Below are 23399 nucleotides of genomic sequence, written 5' to 3'. Positions count from 1 at the left end.
CGTAACTATACAAGCCTTAGGTCCTTTATGCCCACCTCATGTCACCCCTCAATCTGACACCTGGGCCGAAAGGCAAATTGGAATGTTTACATCCGGGCAGGCAGGACTCCTGCCTACTGGACGGTAGTTAACTGCCTAACCACCTTGTTCGAAAGTTTAACGCCTGTTCCAGCTTTGCTGAAAGTAATTCCTTATGTAAAGGACCTCAGGTTTGTATAGTTAGGAAAAATACAAATTACTTTAAAAATTTGTCATTTTAAGTGTATAATAAGTACAGTATTGAGTCTTTTCCTGTTATCTAACTTGACAGAATGCTCAGGTTAAACAGTGATATTTTTGCCATAAGATATGAATTTGGTTGAACATACATGTTATGCTTCACACTTTTGTTCATGTGTTAGTTACTCATATTACAATTCACACCATTTTTTTTATCAAAGTGGCCACAAATAGGGACCTTTATGAGCTGCAACAAATCTGTTGATAATGTATTGTACAGTAGGCCTAAATGCACACCAATAACAATCAGTGCATGCATCCTGTTAGTGTGTCAGTGTTTGGTTACCTCTTCATTCCAAAAAAAGATGGTGATGAAGCTGAAATGCACAGAGAAATTCAGCTCGTTAGATGAGTTTACCATAGCAACTAAAAAATACAGAGATGAAAATTTTGTGAATCAGTAATAGAAAAGCCCATATTCTGTTGAGTAGTAGTGTCACTGTGGATCCAGACAGAAATGAATTGAACAGGCCAACAAGGGTCTTGCCTGTGGGAAGGTTTCTTATTTTTTTGTGTACATGATGGCATGAATCTGAATTCCAGAGACTTTGGGATTTGATCCAACCAAAATGAAGTCATTTTCAGTTCTGCTATCATTTGAATTCTACATAAAATATCATATCGTATTACATTTTTGATAAACCCCCACATTCGGGAGATGCGTTCCAGACCCCCCAGTGAATAGCTAAAACCCGCGAATACTTAGAACCCCCTCTAACCCCCTCTAAAAAGCTTATAACTGTCTACCATGAAAGGTCAAACACCAAAGTATGCCTAAAAATACCAGCCTACATTAAATATACATTAAACTATTACCTTATTACTGTATTGATCTTTGAAATGATATTCTTAATATCATTTCCAAGCCATCTAAAACATTTTATCGTTACAAATATACGTACGTACTGTATGGCTTACAGCTGTAGGTGAAAATAATCCAGTCCCCCCTATGTATTCAGCCATGCACATTTTCTTTCATACAGTTACAAGCCATCCCGTTTTCTTTTAGAGGGGAATCATTGGTATTTATACGTAATTCACAAAGAGAGAGATAGACAAAAAATTTTTTAAAATACGTATGCACATTATAAAAATTTGGTACTACGCACATATTAAGATTACTACATACGCAAATCGTACGGGTACTTACCAGTGATGAATGTTGATTAAAGAAGATGATGATGAATTAGCTGTGCAGTCCGATGAATGATGATGAAGATATGACTACACAGCAAAGCAGAGGAGTTACAACTCATCTGAGGGTGCCTCTTCACCTTCAGGAGGCGCTTCGGGAGGCACTTCTTCAGTTGATTTGGGAGGCACTTCTTAAGGCAATTCGAGAAGCACTACTTCGGGTGATTTTGGAGGCTTTGGAGGGGCCTTCTTCGTCCGTTTGATGAACATGGTAATAGGCAGCTGCTGTTGCTGATACTTCGTGGTGGTGATGGTTTGATTATAGGGCTCCAATGCTAGATCAGGGATGTTTGAAAACTTTAAGGAGCGTTCCATATAAGGATCCCATGTTGAAACATACTCCTGCGTATCCTTGATCATTCTCTTAACCCTTAAACGCCAACTGGACGTATCATACGTCGACTAAAATTGTCTGTTGGGTGCCGAGTGGACGTACCGTACGCCGACTACAAAAAATTTCAGCTTTCGGTCAACTTTGACTTGACCGAAATGGTCGAAAAACGCAATTGTAAGCTAAAACGGTTACATTCCAGTAATATTCAATCATTTACCTTCATTTTGCAACAAATTGGAATTCTGTAGCACAATATTTCGATTTATGGTGAATTTTTGAAAAAAACTTTTTCCTTATGTCCGTGCGGTAACTCGCCCGAAAATTTCAGAAATTCTTTCGTCATTTTGTCGTAATTTTTGCACTGTTCTATATTAGCCGTTACATAAAGTTTTATATATGAAAATGTGCGCAATTTCATGTACAATACAACAAAATACAACCCATGGTTGTAGCTTTTATTAGTTTGGAAATATTTTCATATAAATCACGATAACTGCCAAAATTTCAACCTTCGGTCAACTTTGACTCGACCGAAATGGTAAAAAAACGCAATTATAAGCTAACACTCTTACATTCTAGTAATATTCAATAATTTACCTTCATTTTGCAACAAATTGGAAGTCTCTAGCACAATATTTTGATTTATGGTGAATTTTTGAAAAAACTTTTCCTTACGTCCGCCAGAAATTCTTTCACACGTTGTCGTAATGTTTACACCGTTTTATATTAGTCGTTACATAAAGTTTTATATATGGAAATGTGCGCAATTTCATGTAGAATACAACAGAAAATAACTCATGGTTGTAGCTTTTATCAGTTTTGAAATATTTTCATATAAATCACGATAGCTGCCAAAATTTCAAGCTCGGTCAACTTTAACTCGACCGAAATGGTCAAAAATGCAATTATAAGCTAAAACTCTTACATTCTAGTAATATTCAATCATGTACCTTCATTTTGCAACAAACTGGAAGTCTCTAGCACAATATTTTGATTTATGGTGAATTTCTGAAAAAACTTTTTCCTTACGTTGGCGCCATGTAACTCGGCCGAACATCTCAGAAATTCTTCGTCAACGTTGTCGTAATGTTTGCATCGTTTTACATTAGTCGTTACATAAACTTTTATATATGAAAATGTGCGCAGTTTCATGTAGAATACAGCAGAAAATAACTCATGGTTGTAGCTTTTATCAGTTTTGAAATATTTTCACATAAATCACGATAACTGCCAAAATTTCAACCTTCGGTCAACTTTAACTCAACCGAAATGGTCGTAAAACGCAATTGTAAGCTAAAACTCTTACATTCTAGTGATATTCAATCATTTACCTTCATTTTGCAATAAATTGGAAGTCTCTAGCACAATATTTCGATTTATGGTGAATTTCTGAAAAAACATTTTCCCTTACGTCCGCGGGTAACTCGGGCCGAACATCTCAGAAATTCTTTCGCCTCGTTGTCGTAATATTTGCACTGTTTTATATTAGTCGTTACATAAAGTTTTATATATGAAAATGTGCGCAATTTCATGTACAATACAACAGAAAATAACTCATGGTTGTAGCTTTTATCCGTTTTGAAATATTTTCATATAAATCACGATAAATAGAAAAAATTTGACTTTCGGTCAACTTTAACTCGACCGAAATGGTCGAAAACTGCAATTGTAAGCTAAAACACTTACAGTCTAGTAATATTCAATCAATTAGCTTCATTTTGCAACAAACGGGAAGTCTCTTGCACAATATTTCGATTTATGGAGAATTTTTGAAAAAATTTTTTTACGTCCGCGCGTTACAAATTCATGCATCATTTTGTGATAATATTTTCTCTGTGTTGCTTTGATCGTTTTACAATTTTTTATATACCAACATCATCGCAATTTAGTGTACAATACAACTAAAAAAAATTAACTCATTAGTTTTAACCGTTGTGCTTACAGCACGATTTGTATACAATTATATAAGAGTTTTTTTTTTGTCATATATTCCAATATTTATATATGATAATGATATTTTTTTTCATTTCTGATGGTTGCCTACTAAACTTCAGGCAATGACAAAAAAAGAGCCAAAAATGAACTCTTTAACGTTAAAAACTAAGCGTGCTGTGATTTTTTGAAAAAAACTTTTTTTCCGCTTCGGCGCTAACTCACCGAACGCCGCCGGCATACGGGAGACGTTTTTGTAAATAGAGGCACGGCGTTTAAGGGTTAAGATGTCCTCGAAATGCTCTACTTCTTGTAAGGCCTCTGGCAAAAGTCACGGAGAAGTAGCAGCCCATTACGGCGTGACATTAATTGTGGTCGCCTGCATTGAGCATGAACAAGGTAAAATACTCATGCAGGCCTACCGTACCACCTTCGTTGCCATGTTCAAATACCTTAACATGACAGTGCCTCCCGAAACCCCGAACAAAGCACGTCCTGAAGAAGGCGCCCTCAGATGTGATGTAACTCCTCTGCTTTGCTGTGCAGCCATATCTCCAACGTCATTCATCGTACTGCACAGCTAATTCATCATCATCATCATCATCTACAGTACAGTATACTGGCAGTCCCTGGTTTACGACGGGGGTTCCATTTTTACGCCTCATCGTAAACCGAAAAATCGTCGAAAATCGTCAAAAATCCTTAGAAAATCTTACTTTCAATGCTTTGGTTGTATTGAAAATGATGTAAACTACATTCTTATTGAGTTTTCATCAAAAAAAACCTCCAAATTTTTATTATTCTGCCATTTTGGAGCCATATTTCTTCCGTCGGTTCAGCATACAACGCGCTGTAACCTCATACGTCGTAAACCGGGAAATGATTTCTGATGAATATATTTGAAAAGCGTCGTAACCTCAGAACGTCGTAAGCCGGACCCGTCGTAAACCGGGGACTGCCTCTGTAATCACCATTCATCATCAGTTACTACCCGTTAGAACTCCCAAAAAGAGTAAATACCGGCATGACCCAACCTTGACTCACTTCGACTCCCTCTTTGGGAGCAGAAGTTGGTCAAGGTTTCTAACCATGGAAGCTGACCAAAATATTTCAGCCCTAAAACTAGAAAATTATTTATTAAATAGACATCCAACGACAGACATGTCGTTTAGACAAATAAAGGAAAAAACTTGGCTAATAGAAGCCACAACAAAAAGTCAGTTCGAGGACTATTTGTCTCTGAAAAATATAGACAGTATTAACATAAAAGTAAAAAAACACGATACTATGAACAGCATTCAGGGTACCACTGTACTTCCTGAAAACAATAACGAACCAGTCGATAAGAAAATGCTATTGGACTCTCTCAAAAAAAGATACCCAAATGTCCAAGATTGTGAGATATATGCTCTATCAAGTAAAAACAACAATAGACAAACGTTAAAAATAGCAAAAATAAAATTTGAGGGTGAAGATCTACCTCAAAAAATAAAAATATTAGGCCAAAATAGAGAGTTAAGACCCTATGTCCCAAAGCCACTGCAGTGTCAAAATTGCAGTAAGTATGGGCACACACAAAAAAATTGTAGAAATGAACCGGTATGCGCTTATTGTGGATCTACTGAACATACCACGCAGTGGAAGTGCAGTGAACCCAAGTGTGTGAACTGTGGGCAAAATCACCATGCAAGATCCAAAGAATGCATGTATTATATATACAATACTGAATTGAAAATACTACAAGAACGAACAGGGATGTCTATAAAAGAGGCTAAGTTGGAATTAAAAGTGAGAGGAATGCAAGATCCATCTAAGAAGCATTCATATTCCTCAATAACAAGAGCAAAAAATTAAGCAAAAACGGAAACAGATAGAAGTAACAGAGCACAAAAAAGTAAGTCTCAATAAAAAATTAATAATTTAGAAATAAAAAATAAACAGGTAAAGAATAAAGAAACAGGTACAAATGAGATGGATAATATTTTATCCAATTCATTTGAAATATTAATGCAGATAGAAACACAGGAGGATGCTGCTACTAAAGTAACAGAAGAGGGTAGAGATAGACTGGAAATTAAAGATAAAAAAAGGCCTTTGGAGAGAACACCACCCAAAACGAAGAAACCAACTATTAATAGAGAAACATCAGCTAAACCAAAGATAAAGGAGATGAAAAAGGAACAAAAACAAACTAAGAATATACCTTTATCTCCTAAAATAATAATAGAACCTATGAAGGCAAATGTCGAGAACACTGAAGAAGTGAAAGAGAATCATACCATAGATGATAATGATTATGTCAAAGGAGAAGAGATTACTCCTTCTCCAGTAATTGGTACAAGAGCAAATGAAAAGAGAAATACACATGATAATACTTGTGGATGTAATGATTTTTTCATTGAATTATGCAATAACAACAAAAGCATAACAAAGATGGTTTAACAAACATTATAAGAAATTTTATGAAATATAGAAAAAAAGAAAACACAGATTTGAGTAACCATGAAAAAGGGTGCATGTGCATTGAGCACTTAGTCTATTATAAGGAAAAACAGATGAATGCCGTGAGTAAATTATTAGAAAAATTCCAAATTGATAATACAAAAAAAAGAGTAAAACCCGACCGCTATAAAAAAATATTTTCAGTAGTTATATTATACAATGGAACGTAAATGGTCTACAGACCAGGTTACACCTAGGAGAAATACAACGGTTATTAAAAGAATAGGAACCAATGATATTATGTTTGCAACATGTCAACAAAACAATATTAACGATAGGTAAATATACCTTAGCATCTGCATCAAGAGAGGAAGAAGGAAATTTAGGTACTGCTATATATGTATATAACAAAGTATGTTATGACAAAGTACCTGTAAACTTTACTGATCTGCAAACGTCGAGTATTAGAATACAAATAAAAAACGATAATTATGTAATTCATAATTTGTACAATCAACCTAATAAAAATTATGACATTGACAAAATCAAAGAATTACTTAATATTACTAAGGAACCAACGTTAATAGTAGGTGATTTTAATGCCCATAACCCAATGTGGGACTGTAATTGTACAGAATCAAATAGAGCAGGAAATAAAATAGAGGAATTCATAGATTCATATGACATGAGCTGTATAAATGATGACGAAATCAGCACATATTTTTCTAAAACACATGGAACATATTCCTCAATTGACCTAACTCTATGTACAACAAACATAGTAGACAGATTGGACTGGAATACGGTAGATGACTTGCATACAAGTGATCATTTCCCCATATTAATTTCTTTATTACAAAATAACCCCACCAAACATGCCCCTCGATATAACATTTATAAAAAGCAGATTGGGAACAATATGAATACCACACCAGGAATATCCCACCATTTGAATATTTGAAAGACCATAATGAAACTAATAAATTTCTTGTTGATTTCATTACAAATGCTGCTGATAAAGCAATACCAAAATCCAAATCTCATCCAACAAAACACAAAGTCCCATGGTGGTCTGAAAAACTAACAGAATTAATAAAAGTAAAACACCAAATTGGAAGACGATTAGATAATTTGAATAGAAAATTCAGTAAAATAAATAAAACATTACCGATATTAGAAGGAACCTTACAAAAACTGACTATATTATTATTAGAAATTAATACATTAAAACCTCTATATAACAAAGTATCTGCAAAATTTAAAAGAGAAGTAATTCAAGGAAGAATCATTTCATGGAGAAAATATGTATCAGATCTCTCTAATAATACTCCCATACAAAAAATATGGGAAAAATTCAGGAAAATAAATGGTACCCATGTTAAACCACCTAGACATGCCATAATAAAAGATGGGAAAAGAATGCTTGATCCTAAAGAAATAAGTAATGTAATAGGTGAAAATTTAGCAAAAATAGTTAGTGACAAAAATTTAGATGAGCATTTCCGAACTAGGAAAAATAATAGAGTTAATAACAATAAATTTTGAAACCGTAGAAGATATTTATCATAATAGAAAGTTTAATATGGATGAGTTAGAATTTGCATTGTTGAACAGCAATAAATCTGCCCCTGGAGGTGACAGTATTTGTTTTGAAATGATCTGCCATGTAGTTGGCAAAGGCATACTTATTAGAGTTTTATAACCACTTACGGCTTCGAAATTTATTTCCTAATGAATGGCGTAAAGCTATAATTATTCCTATCCCCAAACCAGGAAAAGATCCCAGTAATGTAAACAATTACAGACCACTTTCTTTAACTAGTTGTCTATGCAAATTACTAGAAAAAATGGTAAATGCTCGACTAACATGGCACATTCGAGAAAACAAAATTTTGACTCCCACTCAATTTGGGTCACAGTGTAACAGATCGACACTGGATTCTCTATCTAACTTAGAAGATCACATACGAAGAGGATTTGAATGAAAACAAATTACTGTAGCCGTGTTTTTTGACATTGAAAAGGCATATGATACTACTTGGAGGTATGCAATATTAAAAACGTTACATGAAAATAACATCCGTGGACAATTACCCACGTTTATCCAAAACTTCCTGACAAATCGCAGTTTTCAGGTGAGAATTGATGATGTTCTGTCTAGAACATTTCCTCTTGAAAATGGTGTTCCACAGGGAAGCGTCCTTAGTGGCACGCTGTTTACTTTAGCAATTAATGATATCAGTAATAATCTACCTATTGGTATTAAAAGTAACCTGTATATGGATGATTTTGCCATATATTATTCAGCATCTCGAATAAAACATGCAGAACGAATCATAAATAAAAGCATAATAAAAATAGATGAATGGGCTTTATCTGTAGGATTTAAATTTTCCATAGATAAAACCCAAGCAATCATGTTTTATAAAAATAAAAAGTGGAAAAAAGGAGAAGAAATAGACTTGAAAATCAGAAACCATAGTATACCAATTGGCCAAACAGCAAAATTTTTGGGATTAGTATTTGATACTCACATGAACTGGAAAGCCCACATAACATATATGAAATCAAAATGTAAACGAAAGCATTAAACCTAATTAAAAACTATCGAACACTACTTGGGGAGCCGATAGACATACCCTTACTTTATTGTATAAAGCAACAGTGCTGTCTGTCGTTGATTATGGAAGTGAAATATATGGCTCGGCATCAGATGCAACGCTGAAAACGGTAGACCCAATTCATAATGAGGGTCTTAGAATATGTTCAGGAGCTTTTCGATCATCACCAACATCTTCTTTACAAGTTGAATGTGGTGAGCTGCCTCTGTCTCTGCATAGAGAGGTAGTAACAATGAAGAGTGCTCTGAGAATTCAGACGAATGATTCTCCAACCAAAAAATTATTTGGATTAAGAGATGTGTTTATAAACAATCATCCACCTTCTTTCCCAATTAGAGCTAGAAGATTATTTGAGTCACTAAATATATATATACAATTACCTTTAATATTAAAATTGCCTCCTTGGACAGTGAACAAAATGAGAATTTGTACACACTTGAAATATTTATCAAAAAGTCATTCATATACTCCAGAATACCATAGACAACAAGCAGTAGAACATATAATCCGAAAAGGTCCACATTACGTAATATATACTGACGGATCTAAGTCTGTCGGAATGGGATATGCTGCAGGTATCCCAAAACAAAACGTATCAGTTCTCTCTCCCAGACAAAGCCTCTGTATTTACAGCTGAGTTATGTGCAATAGTATCAGCCATAAAAATAATTAGAGAAGTCTCATATAATAATTTTGTAATTTATAGCAACTCCAGAAGTGCTGTAGAAGCTATTCAAAGCTATAATCAAAAAAATAATATTGTACAACATATAAAGTTCTCACTCCATAAATTGTATAATAAGGGAAAAAATATTGAAATATGTTGGATCCCTGCCCATGTAGGGATTAAGGGAAATGAAGAGGCTGATAAAGCAGCTAAAGAAGCAGTCCACATGACAAGAACAAATGTAGACATCCCTATCAGTGACTATACAAGATATATAAAAACAGTCATTGTAAAAAAATGGCAAAATATATGGAACAAAGAACCTGAAAATAATAAATTAAAACATAAAATCCAGTGTTGGAAAATGGAGTTCGTCATATCAAAGAGAGAGATAAGCACAAGTAATTCTGACACGTCTTGAATAGGCCATACTCGTTTTGACACATGGACACTTAATGAACAGTCCATGTGGCCCTCTTCCCAAATGCCCAGATTGCAATGTGCTGATAACAGTTAAGCATATACTATGTGAATGTCCAAAATATAACCTGCAGCGAATTATCAAATTTTGGAAATAGACCGATAGAAGAAATTTTGTCAGAATCTTCAACATTCTCAATAGCACCCATTTTAATGTTTATGAGAAGCTGCAAATTAATTGGAAAAATATAAAAAAAAAACATTCAATCAGTATAATGAATTTTAAAACTAGTGAATTTTATGATTTTAGTTTATTTTGGATTTTTGATATACCTTTTTAGTGAGTATATATGGAAGCGTGAGTTTAAATGTATTTATTGTGTGAGTGTGTTCCAGTATGAAAGTGTATGCCTTTTTACAGCTTTTAATTTCATTTTCATTTTCGTTCATCATCATTGACAAGTGACCTATTAGGTCCCAGTGCTAGGCTTCTGGCCTAGACTTGTCATTCCATCCTAATCCTTCGGACCAGCCCTATGAGAGCTGATGGTCAGCTCAGTGGTCTGGTTAAACTATTTTAATAATAATAATAAAGTTACTACCCGTATGACTTAACCTTATTATTTATTATTATTACAGGTACCCAGTGTAGTATTAAATAATACAGTATTGTTATTTAATTTTATTACTATTATATGTACTGTAGTATTATTATTAATTTACATTATTATTTGATATTATTTTACAATAAATAATATGAAAATACAGAATATAGTAAACCCCTGTATTTGCGTTCTCATGATTCGCCGACTCACGCATTTGCAGGTTTCTCTGTAGAACATATCTAGCCATCATTCACGGAAAATTCGCCCATGCGCGGTATTTGTCACTGAGAGATATTCACTAATTACTGTATTTTCATATAATTTTCATGAATAAATGCACTTTTTGTGATAAAACGATTAAAATATTCAGGTATATGCATTTTTACAGGGTTTTTCTGTGTTTAAACTATCAAAATGGACAGTTCTCAGTGTTTTTAGAGGGGGTTTTAAGTATTCGCGGATTTTAGCTATTTGCGGGGGTGGTGTGGGACACATCCCCCGCAAATACGGGTGGTTCACTGTATTGCTATAGGAAAAAGACAAAAAATCTGCCTCCACGAATAGGCAGGTTCCCCGTGAATATTTTTATAGATATGTTCCACAGAATAAATTTTAGAGAGGTTCCACAGAAAAATCCACGAATAGGTGAGTCCACGAATCGTGAGACCGCAAATACAGGGGGGTTTACTGTATAGTATTCCATATTGAATGGCTTGAAGCAAGATAAGTATTTGTCAGTGACAAGTTATAGTCTTGGAGGCAATTGGTAGAACTACAGTAATTTCATAAAGAATATTGGTTGAGACAACCTAACAAAACTCTTGTAACTGAAGGTCATAATATTTAATATGTTTAGAGATTGCAATAATAAACTACAGTATTATATTAAATGACTTATTTATACACTGAAATCTTATAAGAAATATGTGTAGAGACCTGGGTGTATAAACTTAGTGTCAATTAGTAAGATGTAAGTCTTGTGATGTTAATGATGTCTCAGCCAATCACATTCATGGCTAATTACTCTCACCAATATATCCAGTTTACTGATTAGGTAAAAAAATTTATGTATAGCATTATGCTCAGAATTGGCTGTATTGCATTTGGTATTACTGAAGTATAACTGTGTGTGAATTTTAGCAACAAAAGCTAGCTCTTGTATATTGTGCTGTCGATTCTGTTAATAGAATGTCATTGTGGTAGTTTGGGTCTGTACTGTATTGGCAATAGAACTGTTATGGATATGACAAGCTGTATGTATGTATGTATGTATCTCTAGCATTCTTTCTAGATAATGGATCTGTATCCGTAGCTGCAGCCTTTTTTTTTTTTACGTAACTCGCTGTAAAAGAATGAATTGCTCAGTTAATGTGAATATTATTTACAGTGTTGGAAATAACACGGGAAGCAACCAAACAAGATGTTAAAAGAGCGTTCCGAGCAGTTGCTTCTAAGACTCATCCAGATAAATTTCAAGATCCAGAAGAGAAGAAGCTTGCTGAGGAAAGGTTTCGACTACTATCAACAGCGTAAGTAGTGAGGATGGTTGTTTTTTAATTAGAAAACCTTTGATGGGCAGTAATTTCCAAAGTTTTCTTTTTCAAATTGGGCAAGTATAAACTTGCATCATAATCAAAGTTGAATAATATAGCCATGGAAGTTTTTTATTTTTAAACCAGACCCTTATATGTTCCAACACAAATACAAACCTCCATTCTGTACATAATGATTTAGCTTACAAACGCTTCCTTGAACAGCCATTCAGACTATTGACAAAGTAGTGAACTGACAAACAAGGGGAAACCCTGCCCACCTGTCGGTCTGCACTCCACTTTGCTTCCAATGAATTAAGCATGTTAGCAAGGTTTGGTTTTGCTATGTTTTCATTGGAAACATAGCAGCTTTTGGTAGTGTTGCAATAGTTGTGCCATTTTCAGATTTTCATTACTAATGGATTTACTGTTGGTTCTCATTTACCAAATCTGCAGATTTAGTCAGGGTGCTGACAGTCCAGGAATGTTCTTTCTGGTCGGCAGAAACCTCTCGGTGGAAGAGCCACTAGGCGCTCTATCTCGGAAACACCTATGTTTTTGGATGCATCCAACTAGGGGTGGGGCACATACCTGGACTGTGCACCAGAAGTGAGCCTCACTTGGAACTGTTGACCAAGTTCAAGTTGGATTTTCTGATTTTACTGGCACACCAGCTCATCCATCAGAGTCACTTGTTTGGCGGGGAAGTTGTTCAAGGTACCAGGTTCCAAGCTTAGACCTGTTTGCCAATTGGCACAACAGGGAGCTCTGTGGTTTGTTGTCCCCAAACTTGATTGGTAGTATTCAGAAGGACGTCTTTCCGTACCTATAGGAAAATCTCAGTACCTTAAGTTTTTTCTGCCATTCTGTCAAGGTAGTCCATGAGATGTTGATTTCCTCTTTTCTTAGGCATACTCTCTGGGTTCCCCATGTGTCCATGGCAAGCAATACTTGGACCTGCTAGTGCTGTTGCCTGAGGACGAGCATTTTCCTCCCTGGTACGACCATTGGTTCAGCCGCTCATAGAATGGTGTCTCCAGGGGGTGAGAGCACTGGCACTCATGCTTGAAGGGTATCCACAGTCTCCTCCGATGAGAGGTATCTTATTCTGGATTATGTAGGAGATTCTGGTTACTTTTTTTTTCTTAACAAATGTCTATCAAAGACGAATCATCTCCAGTAGTGAGTGTGGAGGTGGGGTTTCTCTCTTGTCAGAGCTCCTCTTCAGTGGGTAACAATGTTTTCTCACTTGTCTTTGATATAAAAGCTTCTTTCTGTCCCAGCTATTGATGGCATGGATCAGCCTTATGCCAGAAATGTAACCTAGGAGCAAATCTTGCTTCTTGCAGTGAGATTTTTATACTCCTGAGAGGCTTCATAGTCCTTCCATTTGGGGGAATTCAGACGTCTAGAGTGGTGTGACTTGCCTTAAAGGGTTTGACTCCTATTTTGTGTGTGTCTTTTAGAGTCACCAGATACACACCTCTCTCTGAAGACTGTGTTTTTGTTAGCCCTGCCATTGGTGTAGGATAGGTGAGTTATCTAGGTTCTCATGATGTTTGGCACTTGGGAGGATGAAGATCTACCTTGTTTGAAATTGTTCTGAATTTTGGAATGAGATTTATAACTGTCAGTCATGTAAGTTTGATTTCTTTTGGGAGGATGGAGATCTACCTCATTTGAAATTGTTCTAAATTTTGGAATGAGACATAAACTGTCAGTCATGTAAGTTTGATTTCTTCTCATTCTCCCTGAAGGATTTTTCAACAGTGATCCATGCAAGATATGACTGGGTCCTGCTTTGGTGCTGCGGTACTATCGTATGGGAACTTGACACCTCAGATTTTAATGTCAGCAACTTTTCGGTTAGAGCTAACAGTTTAGGAAGGTGTCTGAGACCACTATTTTTCATGACTGTGAGTCAGTCTGCAGACATTATCTCTTCCAGTGTGGAGGACAAGTTGCAGCCTGGATGAGAGCTCATGATAGTAGGTGCATCACCCATTCCTTAATACTCAGTAGGAACCTGTTGGCTTTTCAGGTGCTGTATTATGTTTGTAGAGGTGATCATTTCTGAGTACTTGCACATTGTTTTTATGTAAGTAACTTGCCAAGTAATTACTTTGCTAACAATTTTGCTTGCACGGCATCCTAAATTCAAAATTTGTGGAAACGAGTCAGGCCCTGCCCACTGCAATGGGAGCATAGGAGTGACTTACTGCCAACGGCATCATTCTCTTTTATGCCGCGCTGCCAACAGCACGTCGTGCTCTGCAGTACTGGCTGATTTGCCAGTTGTTGCATGGTTACTGAAGCCGGTGAAGTATTTCATTTTCGTTTGGCTCAAATTGTTGCCTTTTTGGTTTCGTCATTACAGTTGAATTCTATCTTCTAGTTAGCTATGTCTGATTCTAGTGCTTCCAGTCTTCGCTGTTGTAGTTAGGGCTGTAAGGCTAGATTAACTAAGCGTTGATATGATACACATCCCATGTGCACTAAGTGTAGGGGGCAGGTGTGTTCGAGGGAGAATACATTTCAGAGTGCAAAGACTGGGATGAATATAAATGGAAGGTGCTTGAATCTCATCTTAGTAAACTTTAGAAGAATAGGCTAAGGAAGGCGGCTGCTTGGGCCGAAAGTAGGGCCTCCATTAGTAGAGATTCTTCACCTAAGCCTAAGACAGATTCTAGCCTTGCTCTTCCTTCTACTCCTGGACACATTCTCCAATTCTTAGCCCTCCTTCCATCCCTCCACATACTCCCGTGCTTCTGACCCTGATGCTATAGCCAGTTTTGAGTACAGAATTGAGTCCAAATTTGACAAGAAAATTAGTCTAGTGGGTAATTCAGTGTTGGAGAGAGAGGCGTCCTATGTGTCCTCATGGACAAAGTTTTCGGTGATAAAATGCCCAGTGATAAAGTGTTAAGTGAAGTGTTAGTGGAGGAGGTGGTTTCCTGTCCCGTCGGTTCTCCTAGATGAAGGTCACTGTCCCGCTTCCCTATACCTGGGAGAAGACATTCCTGAGGTCCAGGGGAGCCTGGTGGGGTTTGCTCACAGGTTGCTGCCCCTCAGTCAAGCCTGTTGCTAGATCCCAGGCTTTGACCGACTGCTGCTGGAAAGGCATGTCGTAGGATGTGCGCTGCTTGTCTTTGAGCTCAGACTCAGATTCTGACCGCTGGCTTCGCAGATGCTTCCTTGATTTGTCCCGGCCACTGAAAAGGCACATGGATGACTCGGATCCTGCTTCTTTGTTGCTGGTCAAGCGTCACAGGGACACCTTCGACAACCCGCTTCCGTCTTGCGGCTACAGTGTGGATCCTTCAGTTTTCACCTCGTTTCAGCTACCTGCACATCCATGGAATTCTCCTGTTTTATGTAAGAAACTTACCAAGTAATTACATAGCTATTGGTTCCCTAACCTATGGCAGCTTAAAAATTCAAAAATATGCGCAGTGGCGCTGTTATCGTAAGTGTGTAGGTGACAAGGTCTGCCCACCATGTGGGACTTAAGGAAACAACCTATCAGAGAGCTCATTTCGTTTTCTGCCAGCTTCCGGTTAACATCGGAAGTTTTCACGCAGCTGCTTCTTTGCTTTTCGGCTTTTCTTTGCACGAATTTGGTGAAGTATTCAGAATTTGTTGCTTTGCGGCTTGGTACCATTGTTGAATTGTTGTTCGAGGTATTATTAAGTTAACGTTGTTGTATTCCAGTTCATCTAGTATTGGCTTTTGTTCTGAGGGTTGTAGAACTAGGCTGACTAAGCTTTCTTACAATTCTTATACAGAATGCACTAAATGAAGGGGGCAAGAATGCAGTGAGGATAATACTTGCAGAGTGTCAGGATTGGGAGGATAAGAAATGGAAAACCTTGAAATCTCATCTAAAGAAATTAGAGATAGAAGAGGAAAGTAGCCATTAGAGCCGAAAGTAGGGCCAATGTAGATTCCATTTCTTTGGAAAATGTAGGGGATGACAGAACTACCACTCCTCCAATTCCTCCTCCTCCTCCAGCTATCCTAAGTCCTCCTACTTTACCATCTACTCCTATTCCAGGTTTCCATGATTCCACTCTTGGTGCCATTGCTAGCCTGGAATCTAGGTTCGATCAGAAATTTATTGTATTATCCAGTACTATATGGAAATGGGATCAGCTCTTAAATCTCTAATGGAAAAAAAATGTAAGTATTGACAGTGCAGGGAGTAGTGAGAGTGCTGTGTGTATTGAGGAGGTGGCTGTCCATACCACCAGTGCTCTCCGTCCCACCAGTGCTCCTCCCCCTAGATTCTGACCCCTTGTCGTGGGTAGGGGGCTTAGGGACCAGCAGAAGGGTCTTGACACCTGATTGGGATTCCTCTCCACTAGTCTTGAGACTCTGCTGCCGATCCAACTAAATTCGTCAGAACTATCTCTTCTTTCTAGAAATTTTCATTCTTACTACATCCTTCCCCTCCATGTCACATTTTTATTAACATTTTGGATTAATTATGTGGAATTTTCCACTTTTGCAAAAACTTCGCTGCTTAGGTGAGTCTGAGAAGGGACCGTGTTTTGGGAGGGGTTGGCATCTGAAGCTAATTGTGGGAGTTGTGGTGGTTAAGTCACCACCTGACATGGTTTGGACCCAAGAGGTAGTGATGGGACCCTCCCATTGCTATCTTGAGGGCGGAGCCATCTCCAGGCATCAGCCCATCGGAATCCAGGGGCTGGTGTTTGGGATGGGACTCTGGCTTTTGTCCGGAAGCCCACCAACATGCTTGGTGGGGAGTCGGTCCCCCATTGGTGGGGCAGAGCTCTCAGCAGGCGGATAGGCTTATACCTGGGCCACTGAAAGCGTGTTGGTGCTATCCCGTTAGGGTAGGGTATGGGGTGGACCATTGGGAGTCAACTCTCACTTGTGCCATTGGCGGAGAATCCCAATACCTGACTGATCCACGGTGCCTTCTTGATATAACCAAGCAGTATATAAAATGCTCTCTCAAAATGGATTTGGCCTCATGTATTCCCTCCCCTGGATCTGGCGACTTACTGGCACGTGAAACGACTTCTGGCGATGAACATGGACACGAGCTCGACCATTGGATTAACCCAGACTCCGAGACACCAGGGAGGTATCAAAACTGGTGGAATTGACTTAGATAGAGTGCTCTATTGCACTAACATTAGCCTATCATTGGACTATGAATGCTTGTTCAGTGTAGCCAAGCAATTTGGAAAAGTAGAAAGAATGAAATTGACTCTAGAAAAAGACAAGCGGACTTTTTCTGCTTATATTAAATTCTCTTCTTCCCAGGAAGCATATGAGGCTCAGAAGAAATTACATGGCCATGTCCTCAACGATGCAGTACTCAGCACGAAGGTGTTCTCAGTGAGAAATGTGAATGACGATCTTTTTGATTTTGTACCAAAGGATGAAGAACGTGGATCGTCTCCATGCAGCAGAACACTCCCCAATTTGGCATGTTGCTAGCTTTAAGGAGGGAAGGGATAATCTCATAAAAGGTGCCAATGCATTGAGAACAAAGTGGGTACTATCCCCATCGGAAATTTGAAAAGGTATGGGAAGAACTTATTAATAAAAGCAGGAAACGAGACGCAAGCAGTATTGTTAACCAAATTCAAACCACCTGAAGATGGGAATATTGAACATATTATGTCCCATAAATTCTTTAACACTTTAAGAGGGGGTGGTATACTCTAGAGATCTTCATGCCTTTAATGAGGAGGAAATTCTCAAACGATGCCCCCTTGCATATACCAAGTTAAAAACTGGGAGGCGATGCAGCCATCCTACTAACCTTCTCCTCTAGTTATTTACCTGACACCCTCATTGTTAGCCACGAAAGGATGCAGGTAAAAAATACAAACGAAAGCCAAAACAATGCCAGTAAATGTTACGAATACGGCCATATTCAAATCTCATGTATTAATAAAAAAGATGTTCTGTATGCTCTGTAGAGCACGACAACCCTGAGTGTGAAGCAGCCCGGTACTGTTTTTTCAGTGCGAAGACCACACTCAAATTCTAGGACCTGCCCCAGGCACAGGTTCAAGAAGAAGTGCTGGCAGTGGCAGACAACGAACACATCAGCCTTAGTGCAGCAAAGCGGTGGTAATGGCAGCGAATAGAAGTGCCAACTCCACTTATGCTTCTGTCATAAGGTTGATGAAGAATCCTAATAAAGCAAAGCCTCCAATAACATCTACTAGTAGGCTCTGAAAACCTGCTTCTACATCGGCCGAAAACAATAATCAGAACCCTGAATCACGAAAGTACTTTGAAGCCTAGTACCAAACACTGCACTTCAAAAAGCATGGACAATCTACACCACAAAGTGGAAACAAAAGTAAAGGCAGGAGATTCAGCACCCAAACAAAGCTTGCAAACATATGCTGAACATTCCCACCAAGAAAGAATCGAAGGAACAGCCCCAAATAAGGAGAGCAAACTCTAACCCTTCGGTCGTTACTACCACTAACAACAGGGATAAGGTAGCAGCTGCTTCCTACAAGAAAGCGCACAAGGAACACATCCCCAGTGATGAGGTTTTATAATAAAAACATCAAATGGGTTCAGTGCGCTGGAAGAGATCTCCCCACCCAGAAAGGTGAGTCCAAATGTATATAAAGCCCAAAGCCAGGTGAGTGCTTACCAGTCATGCCGTCCTAAGACTCAAAGCAACAGCAACAACAATATTCAGAAGACCAGTGAACACACCTGACCATCAAAGGCATAACACAAAATCTGATGGTAAGCCAAAAACCCCGACCTTTAACAAGGACGAAAAAGGGATCAAAAACCACCTCTGATAAAGGAGAACTTTCCTCTCCAACCTAGGATCGGCACTTCCTCCAGTGAGTGGGAAGTAGTACTTTTAACTTTTTTACATTCACTTGCTTACATCCTCCAGTGGAACTGCAAAGGTCTCAGAGCCTGTTCTGAAGATCTTAAAGTTTTAATGAATGAATTCAGCCCAGGATCGTATGCCTGCAAGAAACAATGATAGGAAACTCTCCTTACAACCCTGGACTTGATTATGCCATGTTTAATTCTACTCCCCAGTTGGTGATCGTGCTCATGGAGGTGCTGCAATTATTATCAATAAGTCTTTGCAGCACTCCACAATACAACTAAATACAACTCTCCAAGCGGTTGCAGTGTCTGCCATCTTAGACAAGAGGATCACGGTCTGCTCACTATACCTCCCACCAGACCTTTCTTTTAACATTGGAGATATTCAGTCCTTGATTAACCAACTTCCCGCTCCTTTTCTCGTATTAGGAGATTTTAATGCCCACAACCCCCTTTGGGAAGTCAGTGTTTAGACGGCAAAGGGAAAATAATTGAGGACCTTATTGATACGAATGATGTTGCACTATATAATAATGGGTCAATGACCTTCCACAATATTCATCATAATCATCTTTCTGCACTGGACCTTAGTATTTCTTCAACAAATATCCACCTTGACTTTAACTGGTCTGTTAATGAAGATTTGAATGGCAGTGATCATTACCCGATCCATCTGAAATATGCTGTAAATGCTCCATCTGAAGCATTACCTAAGTGGAAGGTAGAGGATGCTGACTGGGACAAGTTCAGTCAAGGAGTCAATCTAGATAAGGAATTTGAGTCATTTCATTCTCACCTGGATGCCTATGACTACTTCATTGAATCCACTCTGAAGAGTGCTGAGGGCTCGATCTCTAAGACAAAAAGGTAAACCTCGAGACCTGCAGTTCCCTGGTGGAATAAGACATGTGGTACTCTGAGGAAAGTCACTAGGAAGTGCTACCGACGATACAAAACTAGTGGCTCCCTCAGTCTAAATTAATCTATAATCGTGCGTTAGCCAAGCAGCGGCGCTTTTATAAGAAAGCCAAAAGAGAGTTGGCTTTATTATATCAATGGAATCAATTCCAAAACTCCATTGAGAGTGGTGTGGCGCAAAATTAGGAAACTGAGTGGAAAATTTGTTGCGTCACCATTACCCTCATTAAAAGTCAATAACACTCTGATCACAGAGCCCACTGAAGTTGCCAGTGAACTGGGAAAACACTTTTCTCAAGTTTCCAGCCCTGATAATTATTCTCTAGAATTTCAGAGAATTAGGAAGGCTGAAATGACTGAAATTTGATTCGGGAAAATCTGAACCATACAACCACAAATTTTCCTTAAGAGAATTTCGGGAAGCACTCTCTTCAACTGAATCAACAGCTCCAGGGTGATTCAATTTTATATGAAATGCTTAAACACTTCCCAGATGATGCCAAAAAAATATCTACTCAAGATTATAAACAAAATATGGGAAACTGGAATTTTACCCAAGGACTGGAAAATATCCATAATTGTCCCCATAAAAAGCCTAATAAAGATGCTTCCCAAGCCACCAGCTATAGACCAATAGCTCTTACCAGCTGTGTCTGTAAGCTGATGGAGAAAATGATAAACACCAGATTAGTTTGGCACCTGGAAACTAAAGGACTAATAACTCCATTTCAATTTGGTTTCAGGAAAAATCGCTCCACCCTTGATCCTTTGCTGAGGCTGACCAATCAAATCCAGCAAGGATTTGCCAAACGATGTCAGACTATCGGCATATTTTTTCGACCTAGAGAAAGCATATGACACTACTTGGAGAATTGGCATCTTAAAACAATTGCACAAAATGGGCATATGTGGAAGAATGATTAAATTCATATATTCCTTTTTAACAGAGAGATTTTTAAGGTTAGAGTGGGCAACTCACTCTCCCAACCTTTGTGCAGGAGGAGGTGTTCCACAAGGAAGTGTGTTAAGTGTGACACTTTTTCAGTTGCAATAAACAGTATTGTGCAACAAATATCATCACCTGTTAAATGCTCGCTTTTGTTGATGACCTTGCAATATACTGCACAGGATATGATGCCTCGTCAGTATGTAAACATTTGCAAAGGTCTGTTAATGCTATTACAAAGTGGGCTGATGAGAATGGTTTTAAATTCTCTTCCTCGAAAACAGTTTCTGTAAGATTTACTAGGTGCCAGCGTGTGGAAGAGGTTCCCACCCTTAGTTTAAAAGGATCTATCATTCCTTATGAAAAGGAAGTAAAATTTTTAGGAATGACCATTGACCAGAAATTGACATGGGCCAGCCACATAAATGCCTTAAAGACTAATGTTAAACAATCTCTCAATATTTTAAAGGTTGTCTCTGGATTTAGTTGGGGAGCTGATAAAAATCCCTGCTGAGACTGTATGACTCTTGTGTCGATCCAAGCTAGACTATGGCTGTCAGATTTATTCCTCAGCTTGTAAAACCAAGCTGAAGGAACTGGACGTTGTACACAATATGGGGCTGAGAATATGCTCAGGAGCTTTTTAGAACTTCGCCTGTTGAAAGCATATATGTTGATACAGACCAACTTCCCCTTGATCTAAGGAGGCAAGAACTAGGGATTAAGATACATGGCTAGAATTAAAAGTGCTCCAAAAATCCCTCCTTCCAAGTGCTGAGGGAAGCAGACTCACGGGTCTTTTCTGGTACAAGAGCCTCTAGACCATTCCAAATTAGACTAAATGAAGATGTTAGGGATAGTCATCTTAAATCCCAGAAAGTCATGGAAGTGAAACATCCTGTGTATCCTCCATGGCTTATCCCAGCAGCATCCGTGTGCAAAAAAACATATAACAAAAAGACTGTCCTGAGGAAGAGATTAGGGGAAAGTTCTTGGAGCACGATACTGCCCATACTAATGTGACAAAAATCTATACTGATGGATCAAAGTCGGATAGTGGTGTTGGCTGTGCAGTTATCCTGGTGATACAGCATATACAGCTAAACTACCTGACTTTGCATCCATATTCACAGCAGAACTAACAGCCATAGTCTCTGCCCTGGATATAGTTTTTGAAAGTAGTGACACTAATTTGTCATCTACTCGGACTCCAAAAGCACTTTAGAAGCAATAAAAAAATTCAATAGCTTCCATCCATTAGTTCAAAAGTTCAGGAATCGCTCTTCCATTTGTATTATCTGGGTAAATCTGTCTCTTTCTGTTGGGTCCCTTCTCATGTGGGGATTTGTGGAAATGAGATGGCAGATAGGAAGCGAAAGGTGCTAGTGTCTATTCAGAAACAGCCTTTAGTAAAGTGCCTCATACAGACCTAAAAGGTCCTTTTAGATCTTATATTTTAAACAAATGGCAAGAAAGATGGACTTCTTCTCTTGCCAATAATAGAAAGTATAGAAAAATCAGAAATAGTATATTGTCGTGGCTTTCGTCTTTCCAGTCGGATAGACGAACAGAAATAGTTTTAAGCAGAATGAGGATTGGGCACACTTATTTGACCCATCAGTTTATTTTAGAAGGGGCAGCCTCCCAGAGTGTGCTTATGTGGTGAGATGCTAACAGTGGAGCACATTCTGGTTGCTTGCCCAGATATTTTAACCAAAGAGAGAGATATTTTAGAGGTAAATCCCTCTGTGATATTTTGGGAGATGAAGCAGATATTTCTGCTCTCATCCCCTTTTTAAAGTCTGTAAACATATTTAATAAAATTTAATTATATTTTATTAATCACATCATAGATATATATATATATTTATTTATTAAGCATTTTCTTCATTAATTCATTCATTTATCATATTGTAATTTATCTATGAACCATCATCATCATACACTCATTAACTCATTTTTCATAATATAATTTATTTAGTCCATTACGGCGCTGAATGGCTTCTTTGGCCCCAGTGCCTGGGCTTTTGCCCTAAAACTCATACATCCATCCATCCATCCACCAGTGCTCCTAGACGAAGGTCACTGTCCTGCTCCCCCACACCTTGGAGAAGACATACCGGAAGTCCAAGGGAGGCTGGTGGGGTTTGCCTACAGTCAGTCGCCCCCTATGTCGAGCCTGTCGTGAGCTCCCAGGCTTCGATTAAATGCCACTGGAAAGGTGTTCCTGTGCATGCCTGCTCAAAAGACATGCGGATATTAGTGACTCTTCTCCCCTGGCTGTCAGGAGGTACAGGGAGACTAGCCCACAACTTTCCTGCAGTTTTCAAGTCCAGCCTGATTCTTCAGCTCATCGTCGTCATTTCTTCAGAGACAGTCCCGAGCACTATAAGCGTTCTAAGCACCTGACTTCTGAGCCCCAAGCGCCCACTGACTCGCACCAGACTTCCTCTTGATGAGTGCCCAGCTCCCGCTGCCTTGAGCCAGAATACCACTGATGAGCGCCCAGCTGTCTCGTGCCAGAATACCGCTGATGACTGCCCGGCGCCCGCCATCTCAAGCCAGACTTTTGCTCTAGAGCTCCCGGGCCCAACTCCCGAACTTCCGGCGCTAACAGCCGAACTCCCAGCTTCTGCTCCTGGAGCCCATACACCTTC

The 23399-nt window shown here is 38.5% G+C and overlaps 1 protein-coding gene across 2 annotated transcripts in view; it reads left to right on the top strand.

The window, feature by feature from the left end:
• Positions 1–23399, top strand: part of LOC136831354 (dnaJ homolog subfamily C member 25 homolog) — a 102201-nt gene that overhangs the window by 43085 nt on the left and 35717 nt on the right. For both annotated transcript variants that reach the window (XM_067091674.1, XM_067091675.1), the window contains exon 2: positions 11882–12023. In XM_067091674.1, coding sequence (XP_066947775.1) covers positions 11882–12023 — 142 coding nt within the window. The remainder of the gene's footprint in view (positions 1–11881; positions 12024–23399) is intronic.

Source organism: Macrobrachium rosenbergii, chromosome 48 (genome assembly GCF_040412425.1).
Source record: "Macrobrachium rosenbergii isolate ZJJX-2024 chromosome 48, ASM4041242v1, whole genome shotgun sequence".
Taxonomy (NCBI): domain Eukaryota; kingdom Metazoa; phylum Arthropoda; class Malacostraca; order Decapoda; family Palaemonidae; genus Macrobrachium; species Macrobrachium rosenbergii.
The sequence above is the reverse complement of the archived record's forward strand: the minus strand, read 5'-3'. Positions and strand labels throughout refer to the sequence as shown.